Source organism: Leptidea sinapis, chromosome Z (genome assembly GCF_905404315.1).
Source record: "Leptidea sinapis chromosome Z, ilLepSina1.1, whole genome shotgun sequence".
NCBI lineage: Eukaryota > Metazoa > Arthropoda > Insecta > Lepidoptera > Pieridae > Leptidea > Leptidea sinapis.
Window position 1 is genome coordinate 20,235,001 of NC_066312.1, and position 22,704 is coordinate 20,257,704.

General features: G+C 32.9%; 1 protein-coding gene and 1 non-coding gene across 3 annotated transcripts in view; both read right to left on the reverse strand.

Annotated features, from left to right (window-relative positions):
* Positions 1-22,704, reverse strand: part of LOC126978681 (glutamate receptor 1-like) — a 136,917-nt gene that overhangs the window by 50,880 nt on the left and 63,333 nt on the right. For both annotated transcript variants that reach the window (XM_050827680.1, XM_050827679.1), the window contains exons 5-6: positions 5,801-6,054; positions 3,870-4,019 (exon numbers count right to left, since the gene is read on the reverse strand). In XM_050827680.1, the coding sequence (XP_050683637.1) occupies positions 3,870-4,019; positions 5,801-6,054 (404 nt within the window). The remainder of the gene's footprint in view (positions 1-3,869; positions 4,020-5,800; positions 6,055-22,704) is intronic.
* Trnai-gau (transfer RNA isoleucine (anticodon GAU)) lies at positions 9,143-9,215 on the reverse strand. Its single transcript has one exon. It is a non-coding gene; the product is annotated as a tRNA-Ile (tRNA).

Consider the following 22,704-nt stretch of genomic DNA (forward strand, 5'->3'; position numbering starts at 1 on the left):
GATTAGTTGTTATGGTGGTATTCCTATTCTAATAGCTTCATTTGTGATTTACATACACTTAATATTACGCATTTGTGATTTACATACACATACAATTAGCTATCTACTTCAAATACTGCTACCAAACTATGAAAAATTCAATTGGTCAAACTGTTAAAAAATTAAAAAGAATGTTTCTTCTAAAAGAATTATAGATTGAAACAAGTGTAAATTTTCACAAATAATACGTGTTAATATTTGAAGTAAAACTTCTTTACGCACGCTTGACTTGGGGAAACAGCTGGTGAATGTGACGAGACCGTTACGAAAACTGTGATCGTGCGAGGCGTACGGGAGTTGAGAGGGAGATATAAGTTAGTGTAGATAGTAAAAGAGAGTGATGTATAAGCACACATTTTTCACTAGCACACAAGCACACACTTGTTTCTTGCATAGTAATTTACTTTAATTTAATTAAACTTAACAAAACCTCTTAATAGCTTTAATAGCATGTACTTCATTTTCTAGCCTCACAATTTGCATTATTAATGTTCAATTATTATTTTCTTATTTTTATCAAACAAGAAATTTTGTTAGTAAAACTCTTCTTATGTTGCGTTTTATAGAGCATTGATATTGCCGACATATTTATTATAAAATGATCTTTTAGAGAAAGTTATTTAATTAAGACTGAATCATTACAAGAATAATCAAGAAACAGAACACTGATTACTGAGTAAACATCAGCTGTTCCAAATAACCATGCTACTTAAGATATTCTACAGCGTACTTGGGTATGGCAATTGTGTTCCGGTGCAGTTGCCAGATGGCTTATATAAATAAGCGAAACACGCATCCTTGTAAAAGACAAACGTTAAAACTTCTTTCAATTACGGTTCGTATTGGTTTGCACTGAAAAAATATAAAATGTATCCGAAGAAAGTGTGCACTTAAGGCCGTCTTGTAGTGTTCTAAAACTGTTCTTTCTTTAAAAGCGAATATTTGTTAAACTTTTTAAGTTCTACTGCTTTATAACCGCAACTGCAACTGAATCTAGGAACTAGCTTCTCGCGTTTCCGAAGCGCATATTAATTTCAGAAACTTAAGAATATACTAATGTCAAATAATATTATTTGTATGAACGTAGATTTGGGGAATTGATTCAATGACAAAAAATCACTTTCGTTATGTGAGCCATAGTGAAGTGACGCCAGGAATCATATAAATGATGTTGTTAAAGTCAGTATTATATTAATTGTAATACATTTGAATAGAACTTGTCTTCCCACTTCAAATAATTATAATTGTGCGCACGAAATTGCCTATTAAGGTCCTTACTTATGAACATAATACTAACTTTACAACCTTTGTGTTTCGTAAAATTTCGTAGACAACTCATCTTCAGAAAAGTTACTAGATAAGCATACGTTGCTTATGGCCTTACGATTTGATCACTTATACATTATTGGTTGAAATAATGAATGTTTTACGTTGTTGCCTTACTTTTAAATAAGTATGAATATTTAATCGTAGAGTTTTGTTTACATACACTTTTTTGGATTCGCTCGTTTTAACCATTTTCTAAAACTTTGGTTACAGTTCCTAAATCCCGTAAAAAGTTATATGGGACCGAGGGCGTCAACTGTTGTAAGCCACACCTGTTTTTAGTTACAATGGCGTCACTCAACTTTTCCAATATCTGTCTTGTTATATTTGAAACTTTTCGGTGTTCATCAAAGGCAAAGCAATATGGTCGGAGTACTTGAGTAAATTTTTAACCCTGCCCTTCATTCAAATACAGTTGAATTAGAATTTATGTATATTTTAAGTTATTTTACTTTCCGTAGGCAAATATGAAGCAATGCGACGAAAATGATAATCAAACATTCACTATTACGACTTATTCATTCAAAATAGGCTTATAATTAAACAGTGAAATCTATAATTTCCAACTTGTGAAACCACAGTGGATTCACTCAATAAAATATATGATGTCACACAGAGTTCAGTTTAATGAAATAATTAACACGTCGCTCCCATTGACAAACTCAACCGATGCAAATGTTAATTTATCTTCTTGAATTTCATATGAGTAGGAATGAACATGTTGTGTTATTCTATTTTTCACGCTATCAGAGTGGCTTACGGCAGAGATGCGAAATCCTCACGTCATTATCCTCTACTCACTGTGTATGAATACAACAGGAATATGTTCAAATTTAATATCGCTGTGAGCGTCGACTAGGCCTTGTGAATTTATAAATATGTTGCGCTTTGACTTGGTTAATTACATTTTAAACCGTTACAAATTTCAACTTTTATCTTTACGTTCAACAAATTACTTGTGTTTTTTAATTGGTAATCTTTTAATTTCTTTGAATTTCAATGAGGCAGAAAGAAAGACTCCACCGGGCATTCTGCAGCCCGGTGGCTTATGAATGTAAGCAAAATACAGAATCTTTAACACTTGAGTTTACTCACTGTAAATGTCGTAAGCACTTATTTTTTTGATCTTTCTAGGGGTTACTACTAAGTCTGAATTTATCATTTTATACTCTCTCTCTCTTTTCAGTCGTTTCCCTCACTGCTGAGGATCGTGATTCCTTCTGATCTTGTCCACTAGCTGTCGCCATTGGTTGCGTTACGTTGCCTGATGTATTGCAACATTCATTGGCACCTCCAGCTCTTTGGAAATTTGGCTAGACCACCGTATGGAACTCCGGCTTCTCGGTCTGTTTCCTTCTACCTTCCTTGACTGCATAAGATTTCCAAATTATAGGCATTTCTGCGAGCAGTAACGCACTATTATTTGCTTTATTATTTCTTTATTTCGGTTTTTCCACATCTTACTCAGTTTGATCATTGCTGTCCTGGCCATTCCTATGCGTCTCCTTATTTCAGGTTCGCTGCTGCCCTTGTTGGTTATGGTAAATCCAAGGTACTGGAATTGATCCACAGTCTCATATTTTTGTAAGAGGTTGGTACGTTGGATGGCTCCGAAACGGTCAATCACCATGAGTTTGGTCTTCGACTTGTTGATAGCAAAACCCATTTCTAGACTGACTGTCTCTAGACGATTCATCAGTTCCGCCATTTCCGCTTAAGATGATGTAAATAGGGTGGTGTCATAGCGCAGATTGGATAGTCTGACACTGTTTATTTTAACACCGCAATGATAGTTCTCCTGAGTTTGCATTATATATTTTCCAAATATGTTAAATAAAATAGGAGAGATCACGCATCCCTTACGAACTCCTTATTTTATAGAGCTATATCGAAAATAATAAAAAAACAGTAAATAAATGTAACTGGCATATTATTATATCGGTGATGCAAACCCATAAGATTTTCCACTACCAAAAAGTGCCCAACGCGGTTAAAAAAGTTTTCACTTCAAAAATTTTCTTTAGATAGTTCCTCTATAACTATAATTTTACTATAGTATTCTACTGTTACTATAGGTACTACTATATGACGTCACATTTGTATACTAGTGTGAAGTCATAATTTATTATGGGTTTATCTCTGTATAATCAGGAATATTAAAATTCCTATAACTTTTTTTTTCTTGTTCAAATGAATAAGTTTCATCATTTGTATTTATATCTATCTATATTTCTAAAATTAATTATACAATCCAATATTTTGTGTATTTATAACAAAAATTTAATAATTAAACCATAACGTGAATTAATATATTGTCGTTAACAAAATACTCCCATGAAACGCCACACAAAATTATAAAGTTTTATTTATTTATCTATGCTTATAACATTCTGTGCACGTAATCAGTTGGCGAATAATAATAATAATAACAAGATACATTGCAATATTTTGAACAGAATGGCAGCGTATTATAATGAGGAAAGATTATTTTAAAGGATACTTACTGAAACTGCTCCTTTGAACCGTGGATCCATTCTGCGTAAGCCCTCAGTAAAGTCTCGGACGACTTTACGCGTGTGGTCAACAATACGAAAGCCAGTAATATTAAGGGCGCCATACTCCGTAACCTCATTCTCCCATTGATCGTCCATAACCTGTTAATGGGAATACCTAAAGTTCCTTGCTGCTTCGAAAACGTGACAAGACTATTATAGCTCGGCGAACGTCCAATAACCATTTATCTTATTGTCGAGACTAAGTATCATTTTGTTTATATTTTGTAATTACAAAGACACAGCAGAATAATAATTTTTACATCACTTGTTAATCGGAATTCTGATAAAGTTTACCAAAATATAAACATAGCTAAACGAGGCTAAATATTAGTACCAAAAATCCCCAAAATCTGGTTTAACTTGTTTGAAATCTAATTATAAAATATATAGTTTATAAGAAATGTTGTGCGTTAGGGATTGCACAGCAAATAATGTAACATATTAGAATTGTTTTAAAAAAAAGTACAATGTCTACTAAAGATAAATAACAGTTCTGAAATCAATTAACTAACAGTCAATCAATGCAATCCTAAATTGGATTTCCACGATTGATATTTTAATCCTTTTCTAGCTATTAGAGTTGTGATAATTGAAGTATAGAATATTTTTGTGATATCTTGTAAATCCATCTATGGGATGGCGTATTAGTTTATTGAGATTGGTATTTGTCTGAATGTAATAAATGGAATTTAATATTGACATATTGAAATACAGATTCGGGACTGACTGTTTAATTCTAAAGATACTATTCTTAGGGCCTATTTTTCAATCCTCAGATAAATCACCAGATAACTATCGAGAGAATAAAATTAACTTACTGTTTATCTAACGATTAAAAGTTTTGAATTTTTCAATCGCTTTTTATCCAAAGAATAGTTGTCTGTGGTATTGTCGAAGCAACTTCACACTTCATACGTGCAAGCGAGATGGACATATATATTATTTAACGCATAAGACAGAGAAAGGTCAAAGGATGCTTGTTTGACATTAGACATTTATATCAACAATTAATAACAACAAACCTCTAATTCACTCGTTTATTTGTTCAGTTTATTTCAATTTAAAATTGTTTTCGTGGTCTTTACTTCTTGAGGAAATGGATTTCTTCTTCGAAGTCGTCAATTGTCTCAAAAATATTCATTATACTATAATTTCTACTATATTAGATAGTTATAACATAAATTACGTGTGTAGTCGTCAAAAGATGATAGTTATTAGAACATAGTATTAAGATTAGATAATACACTTATTAGTTATCTACACATATAGCCTAAAAAACTGAATAACACGTCCTAATTATCCCACCGATAGCTCTTAACAGGCTCCCAAAGGGGCCGATAAATATAATCACCCGATATAGTATAAATTCGTTCGATAACTTCTATCTGCCTGTTGAAAAATTCGGAATTGCGCTATCCGTCGAATTTCTCTTATCTAGTTGTTTAACTGAGGATTGAAAAATCGGCCCTTAGTCATTATGTTGGCCAGACATTTAAATTTGCTAATCCACTGTAAGTTTGCTTATTAGCAATATAGCATAACAATGATCGTGGCTATCTAATGGAATGTTATTAAAAGCAGCACTCCATGACATTTTCTTGAAACCATATAATAATTATTATATTAATATAAACCTACGCGTAAGCTAACGTAATTATTTCCTGTTAATTTTCACAAAATTCAAGCCAATACTGACTGCCACTTGCTAGTTTCGTTAACAATACATGGATTTCTCGTTAGAAAATAGCCTAAGTCCATATTATAACCAATGTTCATTAACTTCGAAGTGCACAAGACACGTGCAGTCTTGCCAAGAACGTGATGTAATCATGTGAAGACAAACATGTTCAACAGTAATCTATTAGAGCAATTTTACTCACCAATCCACTAAGTAAATAATGGTAAGTCCTTCGTCCCAACTCCACTTTTCTAACATGCTCCAAGAGTATGCTCTTGGCATTTTTAGTATTACAGTCCAGAACTATTCTCTTTTTACTCCATCGATCATGTGCCTCAACTGACATCAGGAACTCGATAGCATCTTCAGGGTTATTAATTCTTTTCACAAGAGATATTTTAAATGCGGCTCGACCCGGTTGCATAGTTTGAAACAGTTGTTGTAAGCGCAACAAACCTGAAACAAAGCAATACATTATCTAAAGTTTAATTGACGTCATACAACTAACCACTGCAGCATTAATATTGATATTAATATCGCATTCATTATTATAAAAATGCGGTGTTATATTCTTGTCGGCTGTTTATCATTGATACTGTGGACTGGAGTAATATACCTAAAACCCATACTAGTTTTTGGAGGTGCTTTAATATTATGTCACATTTTAGTTGCTACATTTTAATTCAGTTTTATGATTTCAGGAAGTTAAACACTAAGCTGTTTAATTTTATTTAAAGCTTAATGGTGATGTATTTAAAGCGAACTAAGGCTTAACTCACTACAGTAAACTTTGCTCAGTGCACAGTTCGCTGAAAACAAATAGTTGCTTTTTCTAGTTTCTATATACATGCACATTATGTTTATAATAATATTTCACTGGTTTTTTATTTTATCTATAGTAAGTATTAATTTATTTATTTAATATAAAAAAATCACAAATTTCATTTGGTTAAATATGCTAATAAGTAGAGACAAACAAAGAAAATTACATTTATGGTTATTCTCAGGAACTAATCTGCTTTTTCACATTCCTTCACTATTTAACAGGTATAATATATATCTGATATATCGTATATCTTATACAGCTAGGCGAACAATTGCTCGAATTCTTCTCGGAGAATTCGTCAACATAATATATATTAAAGGCTCCTTTTTGCTTCTATGAGAATCGTCTAAACGATTTGGATGAAATTTATTATATATTTTTGCTTTTTGGGGGCAACAACCTGACCTTTAACGTTTTTCATTAACGAAATATAAAGACTAATTATCATGTATATATTAGTATGTTTTATATACTTTTATTATAAACCTTCGTTTTGGGTAATATCACAGAGTTACTTACGTGTGATATAGTTTAAAAATATTTAAAACTTCATACCAAAATAAATGCACTTTCAAAATTGATAAGTACAAAATATTACCGGAGAGTTTCTCTTGAAAGCTTTTATAAGTAATGCAAGGGAGGAAATAGATCTCGATTTGCTTTATATCGCGTGTACCAGCTTCCGTTCTCCGCATTACCCTGCGAGGGGTATTTTAGAACATAATATTAATTCCAAATATATTGCGATTACAACGCTATTACGATGAAATGTTTAAATATTACTAGTTGGAGGCTCTTTTGCACAGGATGCTGCTAGATTATGGGTACCACAACGGCGTCTTTTTCTGCCGTGAAGCAGTAATGTGTAAGCATTACTATGTTTCGGTCTGAAGAGTGCCGTAGCTAGTGAAATTACTGGACAAATGAGACTTGACAACTTATGTCACAAGGTGACGACTGCAGTTGTAGTGCCGCTCAGAATTTATGGGTTTTTCAATAATCCTGAGCGGCACTGCATTGTAATGGGCTGGTTGTCAATTATCACCAGCTGATCATCCTGCTCGTCTTGTCCCTTTTTTTTTCATAAAAAAAATATTAGGGATTCCATTAAGGATTTTCAATTAGGCCTCCCAAGTAATAGGTTGTATAATGTATAAATTGAAACAACAATCACATATAATATTAAGACATAGTAATTAAAAAAAAAGACACACTTTTTGTAAAAAACCGAACTAAAAATAATAAAATTTATTTTGTAATTTAAAAGAAACATCAATTCCGACGATAAATGAGAATTATATAAATTAACATAAATATTATTTTGCAATTTGATAAATCGAATACTATTATCACATTAATGTATTGTCATCGATCCTCGATAAATCTACGGAGTTTGAACGAAATCTGGCCGCACCCAAACGATTACAAACAAACATACATACAGGTAGCTAATAAAAAGAGTATAAGCATATAAAAATTGCAATGATTTTTTTATGCTGTAATCGCGTCATTTTGAAAATGATTTATACCTTGTAGAGCCTTCATGAATTGCTGTGTCTTTACATTTTACATTATACGCAAGTATAATATTCGGAAGACCTAAAATTTTATGTTCCTTGATTATTTGTGAAAATTAATAATACCAAGCAGAATCTTTGTGATTAGCTTGAGCCTTTCTGATTACTATTTAAAAAAAAAAACAAAATAAAAATGCAAAATGGCTGCTGAAACACGAACAGGCACTACTGTGTATACAAAATAACAAATTATCGTACCAGTTTTAAATACTATATAATAATAGTAAAGATTAACAGTGACGTCATTTCATAACTAACACTTACGATAATAATTATATTGATGTGCTGGGATAGATCGAATACCATTAGTCAAGATATGGGTCAACATCAAGTTGAGAGGTTCGAATGCGCCACGTGTTGGGAATTGTACTAGAGAAACTTTTCACCAAAACATTAATCATTTAACTGGCGAAGGAATATGCTTCAGCCTCAGAGCATGATATTCTGTTTATGGTATTAGGGGCTTTGTTGTTACAGAAGAATTTGTTAGTTCTAGTCTGCATCTACAATCGATGAGTCCTACTGCACATGTCATTAAATAAAATAATTATATACGACATATTATGACTGACAACTCTATGTTTTCTGTTAACAGGGACTCTATGACTAGCCGATTGTAATTTCAAATTCTAAATTGTAATTTTATTGTTTTATATTAAACTAGCTGACTCGAAAGACGTTGTTCTGTAGATAATAAAAAAATACAACACATCAAGAATTATTTCGTAAAAAATGCTCCCTGTTGTTATAATGAAATTGTTTCACAGCGGAACTGTCAAACCGTGCGTCACTAAATTCTCTCATAGAAAATATGTACATACAAATCGAAATAAAAACTATCCTATCTCTCAAGTTGGACCAAACTGCATTCCATGAAGTATTATTAAATAAAAATAAATTTATTAAAATCCATTCATTAGCTTAGGAGTCCATCGCGGACAAACAACGTGTCACGTAATTTATATATATTAAGATTATAACAAAGAGTTCTGAAATACGAATGAAGCTGTGTGACAAATGTATTTTAAAAGATTTTAATAGTAATGTTTGAAGTAAGAGTAAAACAATTTGTTATGTTTTTAAAGTGACAACCCTCACTTCTGGGATTAATACACAAATAAAATTTGAAAACAAAATTGTATGAACGATGCGGGACTCGAACCCACGCCCTCTCGCGTATCGTGCGAGTGCTCCTCCAACTGAGCTAACCGTTCGAAAGTAGATCCTGTGGATGAAGCCACAACCTGAGAGCTTAACAAAGCATAGAAGTTTTTTTGACGAGACGTCACTCGAACGGTTGGCACAGTTGGAAGAGCACTCGCACGGAACGATAGAGGTCATGGGTTCGAGTACCGCATCGTACATAAAACTTTGTTTTCAAACTTTATTTTTGTAAGTAAGACTAAATAATTAATATTTTGTCAACGTCTCGTGTATAAGCCATTAGTGGTGCGAATCGATTTCCAATGGTCCTCAACGTTGTTAGCTTGTTGTTATTACATAGAATCTAACGAAGTGATTTGTAACCCAAACTATTTGTGAGCTCACGTTACTGTACCCCTTGAGATGTCTGATATAAGATACCGATTGTCTTTGCTATATACGAGTATAATCTTAAAATAGCTCACTTTCATTTACTTACATATGAAATAAGTATACCAAGTCTCCTAGAGATTTCAGATTTATCTACCACAAAAACATATAAAGTGACATGACGCAGACGGCAGTACCAATTACAGAACACAGAAAAATAGTAAAAGTAGTATCGCGTTATGAATACATGAAAACCAGCGTAACTTAATTCAAACATTTAAAGATATATATATTAAATTTGGTCTTCTAATTGGCCTAAATTTCTTTAGTAGGTTTCACCTACTCGTAAACGAGGACTAATTCGATTCTGGCACTCGCCACTCCCCATTCCATCATTATTACTGAAATTGTAGGATGAAATAACGGGCCATTTCATTTTTAGTAACTGTCCATGATACATACAATTCTTCCCATAATTTTTTTTCAACTGATCATTATTATTATGGCGTATTTTATATGTGCTTACGCCTTTTCTAGTTCTATTATCCGATCGTATGACAAGAGGGATCTAAATTAAGAGTTTTTACTTTAAGTTAAACAGAGCAGGAGGCTCAAACCCCCCTCTTCCACATTTGCTGTGGACTTTTGCAACATCGGGGGGCTTCACTCAAATTTAAATGCCGTCCACTTCCATCTCAAGGCCCTGCTCTTTTACACCGAGACACAGATATCCTCTCTGGCTGATACATCTTACCTTTCATACCCAGGGTATAATTTAGAACACTTATTTATACCACGGGCTGGCGTGTGCGCTTACGTCAGGGAGTATGTCTGTTCTCGACACCTGAGTTTTCTTGAAAGACAGGACCTATCCATCATCTGGCTATGTGTAGACTGCGACGACCATCCGCGAATCTACGCATGCCTTTATAGGTCCCACAGCGGTTACGCAGAGACTGATCGGCTTCGTAACCGTCGAGCAATAACCGTCGACAACGACCTGTATGCTGCGCCCAGTAAGGAAGCTGGAGGTCCACTTGCATAAGCTCTCGGGAAGCCCAAATGATGGAAGTTTTGAGAGAAGCGCCTTGTGCTATACACGATCAAAGGCCTTCCCTATATCCAGGCTAACTTCCAGGCCTTCCCCCTTGCTTTCAATTACCGCCGCCCATCTATGTGTTAGGTATACCAGAAGACCTGCTGACCGACCATGGCGAAAGCCGTAATACCGGTCGTTGATCAACTGGTGACGCTCTAGGTATACCAAGAGCTGGCGGTTAATTATGCTCTCCATGATTTTGGATAGCAGGGAGGTAATAGCTATTGACCTGTAGTTTGCTGGATCCGACCTATCTTCTTTTTTTTTGGATCGGATGGACAATGGCTGACTTCCATGAGTCAGGGACTACGCCTTTTGTATATGAGTGCCGGAATAAACGCGTTAGCACGGGCGTCAACTCAGGGGCACACGTTCTAAGCTGTTTTATAAAATGCAACATTCGATTATCGACTTTCTATTGTTTTTTTTTATTTATCTTAGACAGGAAAAATGGATACTTCGAAAATTCGAGAAGTTTTTGAATACGAGTTTCGAAGCGAAAGTAACGCGGTAGAAACAACTCGCAATATTAGTGTTGCGTTTGGAAAGAGAATTGCTAATGAACGCACCGTGCAATTTTAAAGCAAAAAATGCAATAGCTGACCCCAGATCAAATGCCGCAACAGTGTCCGAAAGCAAAGCTTACTAATAAAATGGTAATTGTAACTGTTTGGTGATCTCATCCTATGTCACTCAGTGAAGATCCAGCTTTCTAATGGTGAAAGAATTTTTGAAATCGGTACAGTAGTTTTTGTGTGATGTTTTCACAAACATACGCATACATAAACACAAATGTATCCTCTTAGTTTCTCTCTCTCTCTTCATATTAGTTCAATTATGCATCAAAATTTGATTAACATTTGTTATTTGAAGCAGCTTAAATTGTAATATAAACCGTGGCTGCATCAAACAAGACTAATCATGAATTAATAGTTATTGGTATGAAGTTGGTATTTGATGGTATTTCATAGGAACTCTTGTTTGAACTTACGTATACCATTTCTGAATTCCTATTCATTTCCCGACAAATATATATGCGGTCGTACTAATTAGATTACAAGCAGACTTACATCGCAAACGTGGCTTTTTGGTTGGTAAAGATAATATTAATATGATTTCAGTGCATCCTGTTCAAACAAATTTGAATGAAATGCAACATAATCTCGGCATAATCTAGTTGATTGTAATTATTGTCTATCCAAATGTAACAATGTTGTTTATCTTCCAATGATTGTATAAATTATTTTTTACCTACGATATAAGGAATTGAAGAGATTCTCTTACTAAATTAGCTAATATGAAATATAGTATTAAAGTAAACCTCTACATAATCTCAGTTTTAATATTAAAAGGGATTATTTCAGTTTTAAATAAACTATTTATTAATGATTAATCAATTTTCTATTTGAAACGTTATTGAAATTATTACGATGTAAGAACGAATAACGAATTGAAATATTTTATGGGGCTTAAACATTTAAATACTCGGAAGTTATCAAAACTTTTTAGATTCAATTATTTAACGCGAGGCAAAAGCTATCGAACTCTTAATTCTATTAATAAATTAATAATTTATAAGATATCTCCTTGTGTTTCTTCTGGTGTAATGGTTTAATTATTTATTCGTACTTACAGCGCTTAAGCTCTTAATAAAGTCAATTCTGTAATTTATAGGTGTATCTTTTGGTATTACAATTTATACTTTTAATGGATTAAAATGCGGGTAAATATTAACTGTATTTTTACATAAAGTTTTTGCGTAATTGTTTTTTTTTTCATTATCACTACATCTTTACTAAAACAAAGTCCTGCACCACGTCTGCCTTTTCATGATAAACTCAAATAGCACTGCACCGATTTTCATGCTGCTTTCACCAATGGATAGCTTGGTTTCGAAGATCTAAGAGCATAATTTGTTAATTTTTTGCATGCATTTTTGTATAATTATATTAATGATATGTTATGTTTTTAAAGTGATAACTTCTAGGATTAATACACAAATAAAATTTGAAAAACAATTTTTTTTAACGATGCGGGACTCAATCCCACGACCTCCAGCGTTCCGTGCCGTTCGAACGGTTAGCTCAGTTGGTTAGAGCGTTAAAATTTATTTGTATATTAATGATATTTGAGATATAATATACTATATCCTAATACTTAATATTGGCAATTATAAAGCGGTATTGCAAAAGCTGTTTACACAAATACGATATATTATCATATTAAATATTATTGCTTGATGCGATACAACCGTCTGGCCTTCTACAAACAAAGAACGGTAATTAAAGAGTTACATCATTCAGACTATAAACAAAGAAAGTACTATAAGTATGTATGTAGAAGTGAAAATCGCCTACGATTATCTGCAATACAGTGGACTGAGATATTAGCAGCTTAAGTGTTTAGAACTCTAAGCTTAAATAAGATAATGAAAAAAGTAGTCTTATGAGATATCAGTAAAAAAAAAACATTAAACTTGGCCAACATAAAGGAAAACACAAGCCTAACCATTTTTATGATGCGATAATTATTTCAACTGTCTTTGCCAGATTTTGGGATTGAATGTTTTGATTGGTTATTTTTTTTTTGTAATTAGTCGAACCAACGAATATCGAAAAGATTGAGGAAACACTTTTATTTATTTTTTACCAAATCGTTGTGTTCGTTACGATGTTTTCGAATCGATGTTTTGCTTTTAATAATGAATGATAAACTATATAGGTATAACTTAATCATGAGAAACAATAATTTTAACCTTATTATTATTGTTGTGGTAATAAACAATTAACTTGTAGTACACGGGGGCGTGCATTGCTTTTCTAGCAAGATTGGCACTGAAGATACGAGTACCTATAACCTTAATAATATGATATTTAGGTATCGCACACATATCGTGAAGAGGTTGACTAAGGTTAAGTTAGCTAAAACTTATTGAGTGGATGTTAAATAGAAATTTTCTTATATATGTAGGATAATGGAACTTATTTACCAAACACCAGTGGTATATATTAGTTTAGGTTCTTATTAAGGTAGGCATTTCCTTAATGCATACATAGAATACACGCCCCTGCCTCTACATATGCTTGGACGCGCCCTAGCGATGACTATGCTGATTGTGGCGAGGCAGTTGGGCAACGCTTTAAGTATTTTACCTTTGCATATTCGGGGTTCAATTTACATCTAAATCACATCCAATTTATAATATTAAAGAATTTTAACCTTAACATCAGAGGTAACTTTTAACGAACCAGAAGAATTAATCTACACGGCCCTTAGGTATGATGCGTTTTGTTAGATAGTAAGATGTTTGGTAGAAAAAAAATTAATAATACGTATTAGCTTGGTTTAAATTAGAAAATTTCCTTCAATACCATATAGTTTTTATGTACAGATACACACAGAATCAAAACAAATATAACTACTGAAACTTTCATTATTTTGGCCATTATTACCACTTCTAAAGGGATCACGTCGGTTAGAACAATAATGAATTTGGACTCTCGATCAAGGGTTCCGCGAGTCAACATCTGATGATGCATCGTGGAGAGGCGGAACTCGTGTCGAATTTGAATAGAATTTTACGTTGCCGATTAACCCAATCTTTTGTTCGAGGTTTCAGCGTGGGTTCGATTCTTTTGTAGAGGATGCATATCACCTCTAAGCCGAACGGTTTGGCTTTAGTTGCATTCTGCAAAAAATTTCAGCGGAAATAGCATTAAATATTGGCAATGATGTGATCCAAGTATGGTACATATTCTGTTATAAGTGGTAATATCATTTAAAAAAAATATTATTAAAATCGTAAAGTTGTGCGGTCGCATGGAAATAACTATAGAGTTAAGAAGAGCATAGTTCGTTATGAACTTTTACTGCCGAACAGAATCATCAATGCGGATTTCTACTGCCAACAACTGATGTAATTTAAGAGATAAATCGAATGGAGCTGGATTCTATCAAAAGCAAGGTCTATCATCATGATAACGTACTAGACAGAGAGACTAGAAAGGTTAGCTTATTTGTTAATACATCCGCCTTACAGCCTTGCACCATCAGATTTCCACATGTTTCAGTGTCTTCAGTATTCTTAATCATGCTTACATCCCAAGACAGGAATGGGATCATGAAGTCACTACTGACAAGATGATAAAAATGCAACATATTCATTGACTATATGTGAATAGCACGAATATTATACTTTAATTCTCTTCAACAACACTTGCCTTAAAGTCCCGCCTAGAATCGGAGTACCTACTGGGTCTTGAAATCTTAAGCGATTGAAAATTTCGTGGTCATCTGGACGGCAAAGCCAAATTGGCGTCGAAGAAGGTGGGCGTCATACTGATAATAGAGCAGGGCAATAACTACAGCGCTCTGCATCGCGTATGTCCGGCCACATATGGAGTATTGCTGTCATCTCTGGTCTGGCGCATCCCAGTATTAGCTCGAATCATTTGACCACATGCAATTCTCGTCGTGCAACTGTCGGGGAACCAGTACTTTGTGAATGGTTAGATCACTTACCTTGTGTCTTCTACCGCATCTATCATGAGGAGTGTTCCGAAGAGCTATTTCACCTGATCCCTGCCATCGAATTCCACCTTAGCACGATACGCCACAAATTAGGATATACTCTCCACCAACTGGATGTGTGGCATTCCTCCACAGTGCGGTTTTCAAGGAACTTTCTTCGACGTACAATAAAGCTACGGTATGAGCTTCCTTGTGCAGTGTTTCCGGGACGATACGACATGAGTACCTTCAAAAAGGCCGGCAACACTCTTGGTGCTGCATCTTCCTCCTCCATAAAAATACAATTATGTATAAATAACTTTGAAAAATATGTTTTAGATACATTACATTATTTTCAATTTTTTTTAATGTTCTTTAACAAAGTGACATCGCAAAATAACATCTAAATCTTATACTTTATCAAAAGCGATTGGTATATGAGTCAGAAGATACCGGTAGCTAACAGCCTCTTATTTATTTTATGAGTATTTCGGGAATAACTTAAGTCGATATAACATTCTCTTAATACAATTTAGAGCAGTTCGTAAATATCCATTTTTTTTACTTTCAATAAATTCTCATTTTGTTATAATGAAACGCTTGAGGGTTCTTGACTTCTTTATAAATGTCTGTTGAGGGACAAGGGTTGTCCTTTTAATAAATTTGAGATGATAGTATTTGTTTAAAAAGTAATAGATTAGTACTGTGTTCTCTCAATAAATAAGATTACTGTGTGCAATACCAGACTGCAAAGAATATAATGTAATAGTAAACTGTAAACAACGTATGTAAATTTTATGCACATATGGAAACTAAAATATAAAAATATTTTATTATAAAACTAGGCAAAATTTTAAAAGAAAGGAATATAGGAATTCCAAAAAAAAGGTCGAAAAAAATGGCGACGTAAATTTAGCGAAATTGAAAAAAAAAAACACCGAAATTTGTTGCTTTTAAAGTTAGCGTTATTGCCGACTTTTTGCGATCGGTTAGAGCAAAAAAATTAATTTTTTAGCAACAAAAAAGCAACAAATTTCGGTGTTTTTTTTTTTTTCAATTTCGCTAATTTTACGTCACCATTTTTTCAGACCTCACGCTATCTTAATGTAAAGTTAGCGTTATTGCCGATTTTTTGCGATTGGTTAGAGCAAAAAATATAATTTTTTAGCAACTAATTAGCAACAAAAAAACAACAAATTTCGGTGTTTTTTTTTCAATTTCGATAATTTTACGTCGCCATTTCTTCACACCTCAAAAATAACGTAGCCGTAAACCATCTAGGATAAATTTCGCATCGAATGGTGGTTGTTTCATGTCGATACGATCAGTTGTTTAGGCGTGATTGAGCCTCAAACAAAGACCATTTTCATTATAGATAATGCTAGATAGCAGAAGCATATTATATCGTGCTGATTCGATAGCTTGTCTTTCACAGTTTGTTACTCTTGAGCTTGTATTTCAACAGTAATTGCTCTGCTAAAGTCACAAGACGTTGTGATAAATGACGCTGCACCACACAATGAAAGGTCCGGGCAATTTGTACTGATCTTATACTGGTTTAAAGCTATTTGCAGCTGCGTTTTATCTATACTATACAAGAATGTGAAGAGAGCTATTATGATCTTCAGTAAATAATGCGCTTTGGGACATGGAACTTTACCAAAAGCTACAGTTTATGAAGTTTTACTAATGGCACGCTTGGGAAAAATAATGAGTGTTTTTTTTAGATACATCCACTTAAAGTGAGATTTTCTTGCACTATGTATTTATTTATTGACTACATGTTGACACTATAAAGTTATTTATATAAATTAAGGAATTAGATTAGCTGTTATTTAGTAATTAAATTATTTTTATACAGTCATTAATAATAATAATTTATTTATTATTTATCTACTATTACATTATAATAATCAGGCCTTTGTCCAGCAGTGGATGTCCTCCGGTTGATATGATGATGATGATGGTGATATTAGAATACTATCAAGAAAATAAAAAAAAAAATCTTAGATTCTGCATGAATTTCAAACTGCGTAATCACGTGATTAAATAAAATATTTCACTCTTTGCCTCATTAACGTTTTCACCTTACTTATATTCTATTCTTGTTCTTGGGGCAGTGAATAATAGCGCTTTTAATGTTTTATCGTTTTGACGTCTTCAGTTTCGACAAACCTAGAAGACATTGCTGTAAGATCCTTAGTGCATCTATAGCGTAAATTCCAAGCTGTATTAATAATTAATGTTAATTAAAAAGGCTTTATGTTATTCTTCGTTCTAATAGAGAATTCCTTTTATTCAAAATAATAAATATATCTTTAACCCATTTTATGCCAGTGCTTTTTATAAGTTATTCTCACCAGAAGCCACCAGAATTTACAAAAATAAATGTTTGATAAATATAACACAAAACACTAAACGCATATGGGATCATAACGCATATTTTCCGGAGATCCTACAATGTACATTTGAGAGTATAAAGTGGATGGTTTAATCCATGACCGAGAAATGTGGACAGAGGTAAATATTAGGTTGTAGGTTATAGAAATCAGTTTTAATAAAAAATAAATTAGCAACATGTATTAAGTGTTCATAGAAAATATTTGTGCCTGGAGGATGAGCTTCTATATAGTAAATAATAAAATAAAATATTTTGTTGTACTTTACAGAATTAAAAAATAATATGGTTGGTGAATACCATGCAAGTATGTAATACGATTTAAATAATACTCTAGTAAAATATCTCAAGTAATCAAATTGTAATAACAGAAGTCGGTATCGGTCGATCAATCTTATCTAGATTGATCGACCGATTATTGTATAACACCACCGATGAACGAAGTCAATCCTAAACGCACCATTAGCGTTGCTATGTTTTGGAGCTGTATATTTATCGAAAACATTATTAGTTTATTCAATGTAACATTTTTTCTATTAAATAAATAAATAAGACAAAAAATCACATTTACACAACATAAATTTCAGTAAATCTTTATTGAAATTCCCATCAAAAATCACAAAGATAAAAGATATCCAGATGTGACATAAAATTAAAATTAAACGGAACGCACTGTCAAGAAATGATCAGATAATTAAAACATAAGACCGATTGCGTACGGGTTCGCTACAGGCACAGAGATAAACAAAAATAATAAAAAGCACATGCGGGTGTGAAATAGCAGTACGTTAATAACATTATAAAGAAAAAATTGCATTTAAAAGTGAGTATTATATTTTTACAAATAGATAATTGTACGTTATTTGGAACATGAAAAACTTTACAAACAAAATACCGACATCAAACATGCATAACTGTCTACAAAATTTTTACTAATACGTTTTTTACAATGGATTTCGATTTGCAAAACAACGGAGATTTGAAGTAAAAAGCAAATAAAACACAAGTAAAACTAATACAGCCAAATTAAGAACCTACTGATTTTGGAGTCAGTTCAATGATAGGTAAACTTTGTAACAACCAATGTTGGTTTTCAACACTTTGCTGTTAAATTGTAATGGGTAGGGCGTCTCAATTACCATCAGCTGAACGTCCTGCCTGTCTCGTCCCTTATTTTCATAAAAAAAGATATACCAGCATAAATAGCAATATTCAAATAACAATTGACGACATTGATTCAGTTATCTATGAAAAAGTATGCTATCCGAGTTATGTTGTGTTATGATTTATGAGAGAATTACGTTTTAGGCTAAGTTCAAAGGCTAAGACTTCTATTTAAATAGTTTTATTTAGAAAAAAGAGCAAATTGTTATAAATATAATAAACATGTATTACTTATATGTTCATAAACCCTGTAAGGAATTTGCTAGAAACTGTGACAATGATAATGCCTACTTCTCGGTTAATTCGAGTTAGTCTTTTACGGGGCGATGTATATGCTTTTACAATATAATCCCAGAAAATGTACAAAACAAATGTGTTAGGAAATTTTAAGGAATCGTTAATAAACGTTTGTGTGGGAAAGGTTATTATAACATAAACTATTTTCTTAATGATACCACAGACTGGGAATGAAGCAGGATACCCTCAGGCTCTTTAATTATATATGTATATTGTACGATATTACATACGTTACATACGTTCTTCTCAGGTCTGAGGCAGTCTATTTCGGATTGATACTCAATAATTTATTTTGAATACTATTTTAAATAAAAATAAATGAATTTGAATTATCAATGTAAGGGAAAGTGTCTAGTCTTTAATATTTACGGTGATTCGTGAATTATATATACTGTAAATTCAGCTAAGATTTGTTCTTTTAATCAATTAGACATTCGTGGTTCGCATCTCCTCAGAGATGTTGACTCGCCAAATTCTAGCACAAAACATTCTAGATTGAGTCGAGACTCCTAACCTCGAGACGTATTACCAAATATTTCTATGTAATAATTCTAGAATGAGATTATGTAATGGATGCACAAACGAAAGAAAATATTTTCACATAATGTCTGTAACTTAACGCAGACTGAATTGCAAGATGACTGCACACAGATCCCCGACATGTGACTTATACACTTCCTTCTATACATTCACTGAATAAATTGAATATTGATATCATCTAAGTTTTCGGATGCATTCGGTTCTTACATAAGAATATATAATGTTTATCTTTTGCTTATCGGCCAAATCGTACGGAACATTCTGAATTTCATGTTAAATGAAGTAGCTGAGTTTGACATTTTCGTACTTTACGATTTTTACATTCTACAGGGATATTGTATACCAGGCCTTCAATGGAAAGTTGATGTTGGTGATAACCTACTTTATATTCTAGTTTAGAGGGTACACCTCGCTGCTTTTTGCATTTGTGGATATTCATGAAGTGCCTCGATATTTTTTACTTAACAATACTCGGAACCGGAATTTAATTATGTTCTGGAGGAGGATAAATCTTGCTTTTAGTAATGATCATAGTGATAAAAAGTTTGATAATTATTTTACATTTTATTCGAATATATTAAATAGATTTCATACAGACTCAGAGCTTACATTTTCGATAAATGATACAAGAGGCTTATGGTAACTAAAGTATGAAATAAATACTTTGGTCTTGATATAGTCTATTTATCTATGGAGTGCTGCGTCGATTCCTGCTTTTGATCTTGTTGTTGATACAGTGTGACTGCTGCGTATTTTCAAATTAAATTTAGCGTCCAAAATCTCAATCAACGGAATCGCTGTATCCTATGCAAAATTTACAAAATTTACCTCTAAGCTGCATATAGAGTCCTAGTACATGTTGCTGGGATGACACATGCTTACAACCACAAACCGCTATGAGAGACATTACTATCACCACTACCATATTTTTCTCCTGGGGTCTATGTAGTAATACGCCGAGTCGTTGATGTCAGAATATATTAAGGTAAACTCGTGTCATACATAAGATCACGGAACAGAAAAGACTAGTGGAAGTGACATGTGGGCTTTACCCTGTCGCCACTATTGTGTACAAATGTACCTACTCTAGGCTCAAGTGAGACCAGTCGTTTGATGTCAAGTGATGCATAATTATCTTTTAAAAAAATACAAATATGCCTTATTGTGCCATTTTTGACTGTAGAAATCATAGCCCCAATAAAAATATGTCCAACAAAGGGATTTCCTATCAACGGTTATTATAATTGAATTATATTTTAATTAATAATTTTTATAAGTTGTGAAAAATTACACAATTCAAAATGAATCCTACAATTACGACGCATGATTCATTTACCTTTATGTTTAATCGATGTAACTTATAATAATTAATGTAAACAATAAAAAAATCTTGCTACTCAACAAGTGCATGCATGTACATATCGATATAATTTTATCGAAATAAATTTAATCTTTATAAACAGTATTCAAGGTTTGCTCTTTTCAATGCATCATGCGATAAGGGTGTAAGTAAGCATTATGGTTGTGTTAATTGTGTACAAGAGAGACTACGATGAATTCATATTAATAATTTTAATTGTCTCTTAAGTACAGCTAATTATTTAACAAATATGTGTAAGATTCCAGTTAAACTAAAGAAGCGTTAATTTTTAAATATTATTGTCTATATTTAACAATTTTGTTCAATTTAAAAATTGATGTTCCAACGATAAGGTTGAGTCGAGGTGGAGTAGAAGAAAAACCTCATGATTTTTTTTTATATATAATTAAAATTAATTAAAAGGGACGAGACGAGCAGGACGTTCAGCTAATGGTAATTAATATGCTCTGCCGATTGCAATGCAGTGCCGCTTAGGATTGCTGAAAACCTTGAAACATAATTTCACTAGCTACGGCGCCCTTTAGGACGAAATACAGTAATGTTTACACATTACTACTTCACGGCAGAAATAGGCGCCGTTATGGTTCCCATAATCAAGCTAGCATCCGGTGCAAAGGAGCCTCCCAAAAGTAAATGCGTCACATCATGGAGTAGAGGAAATACGTAATATAATTGTAAAACATAGATCGAAAACCATGAATTCTGGGAATGTTTGCCATCATTGTAGCATATGTACATGATATTATAAAATATCATATATCATAAGACTAACAAGATTATTAATACTTCATCAGTACTTATAGGATCTCTTAAGCCTGTGTATTACATATTTCATAGATTAATGTGTAAGACACCGGTTTCCATAGAACAATGACATGATGCCGCTTCTACTAGGTTTTTCTGTTCTGTGCATGAGATAATCTCTTCTTGAACTATGATCGCCTGGTAACAAAACACTGTATAATCCGGCTGAATTCTATAAATGTACCTGTTTGTGTCTGTATCGTCTCGATTTTCGTTTCAAATCACAACGATTCTAAGGAAGTTTCACTTCAATAAAACACTTTTTAAAGGATTAAACGCGTTTAATTGTAATTATGATTTTACATTACATTTTGCGTAAAAGTAACATTTTTATTGAAATAAAATTTCTTTAGGCGCGACTACGAGATAACTTAACGACAATGCAACGGAACCGGAAGTCCGTTACGGCAAGATGGCGTCACGTTTCTGTACCATCCAGTTTTTTCTTTGTTCGTCCATTATTAGGACAGGCGAAGAATTCGAGCCAATATAGCCATATTCGTTAATATACAATAACATCGTCATATTTATATGTGGTTATTAATACCTAATTCAAACTTCAATACTTATTTTCAATTATAAAAATTTTAAAATGTGCAAGTGCTACAATGAACTATAAATAGAATGTAAGATGAAAATAATAATCAGATAAATGAAATGGCGGAATCCCGGAAAAAATTTAGTCTTTCATCAATAAATAAAGATAAAAGAGAAAATCAAGAACATGATAATCACTTGTAGTTATAAAAAGTGTAAGTGTTTATTTTCTAGTGAATAATATCAGATTAACTATATCATTCTGACGACCCATATAGCCGAATGGTTAGTGACCCTGACTAAAAGCTATAGAGGTCCCGGGTTCGAATTCCGGTAGGTGCAATCATTTATATGATGAATATAGAAGTTTGTTTCCGTTTAATGTTTATATGTATTTATGTATGTTCAAATAAGTATATTGTACGATATATTTTATAGTTG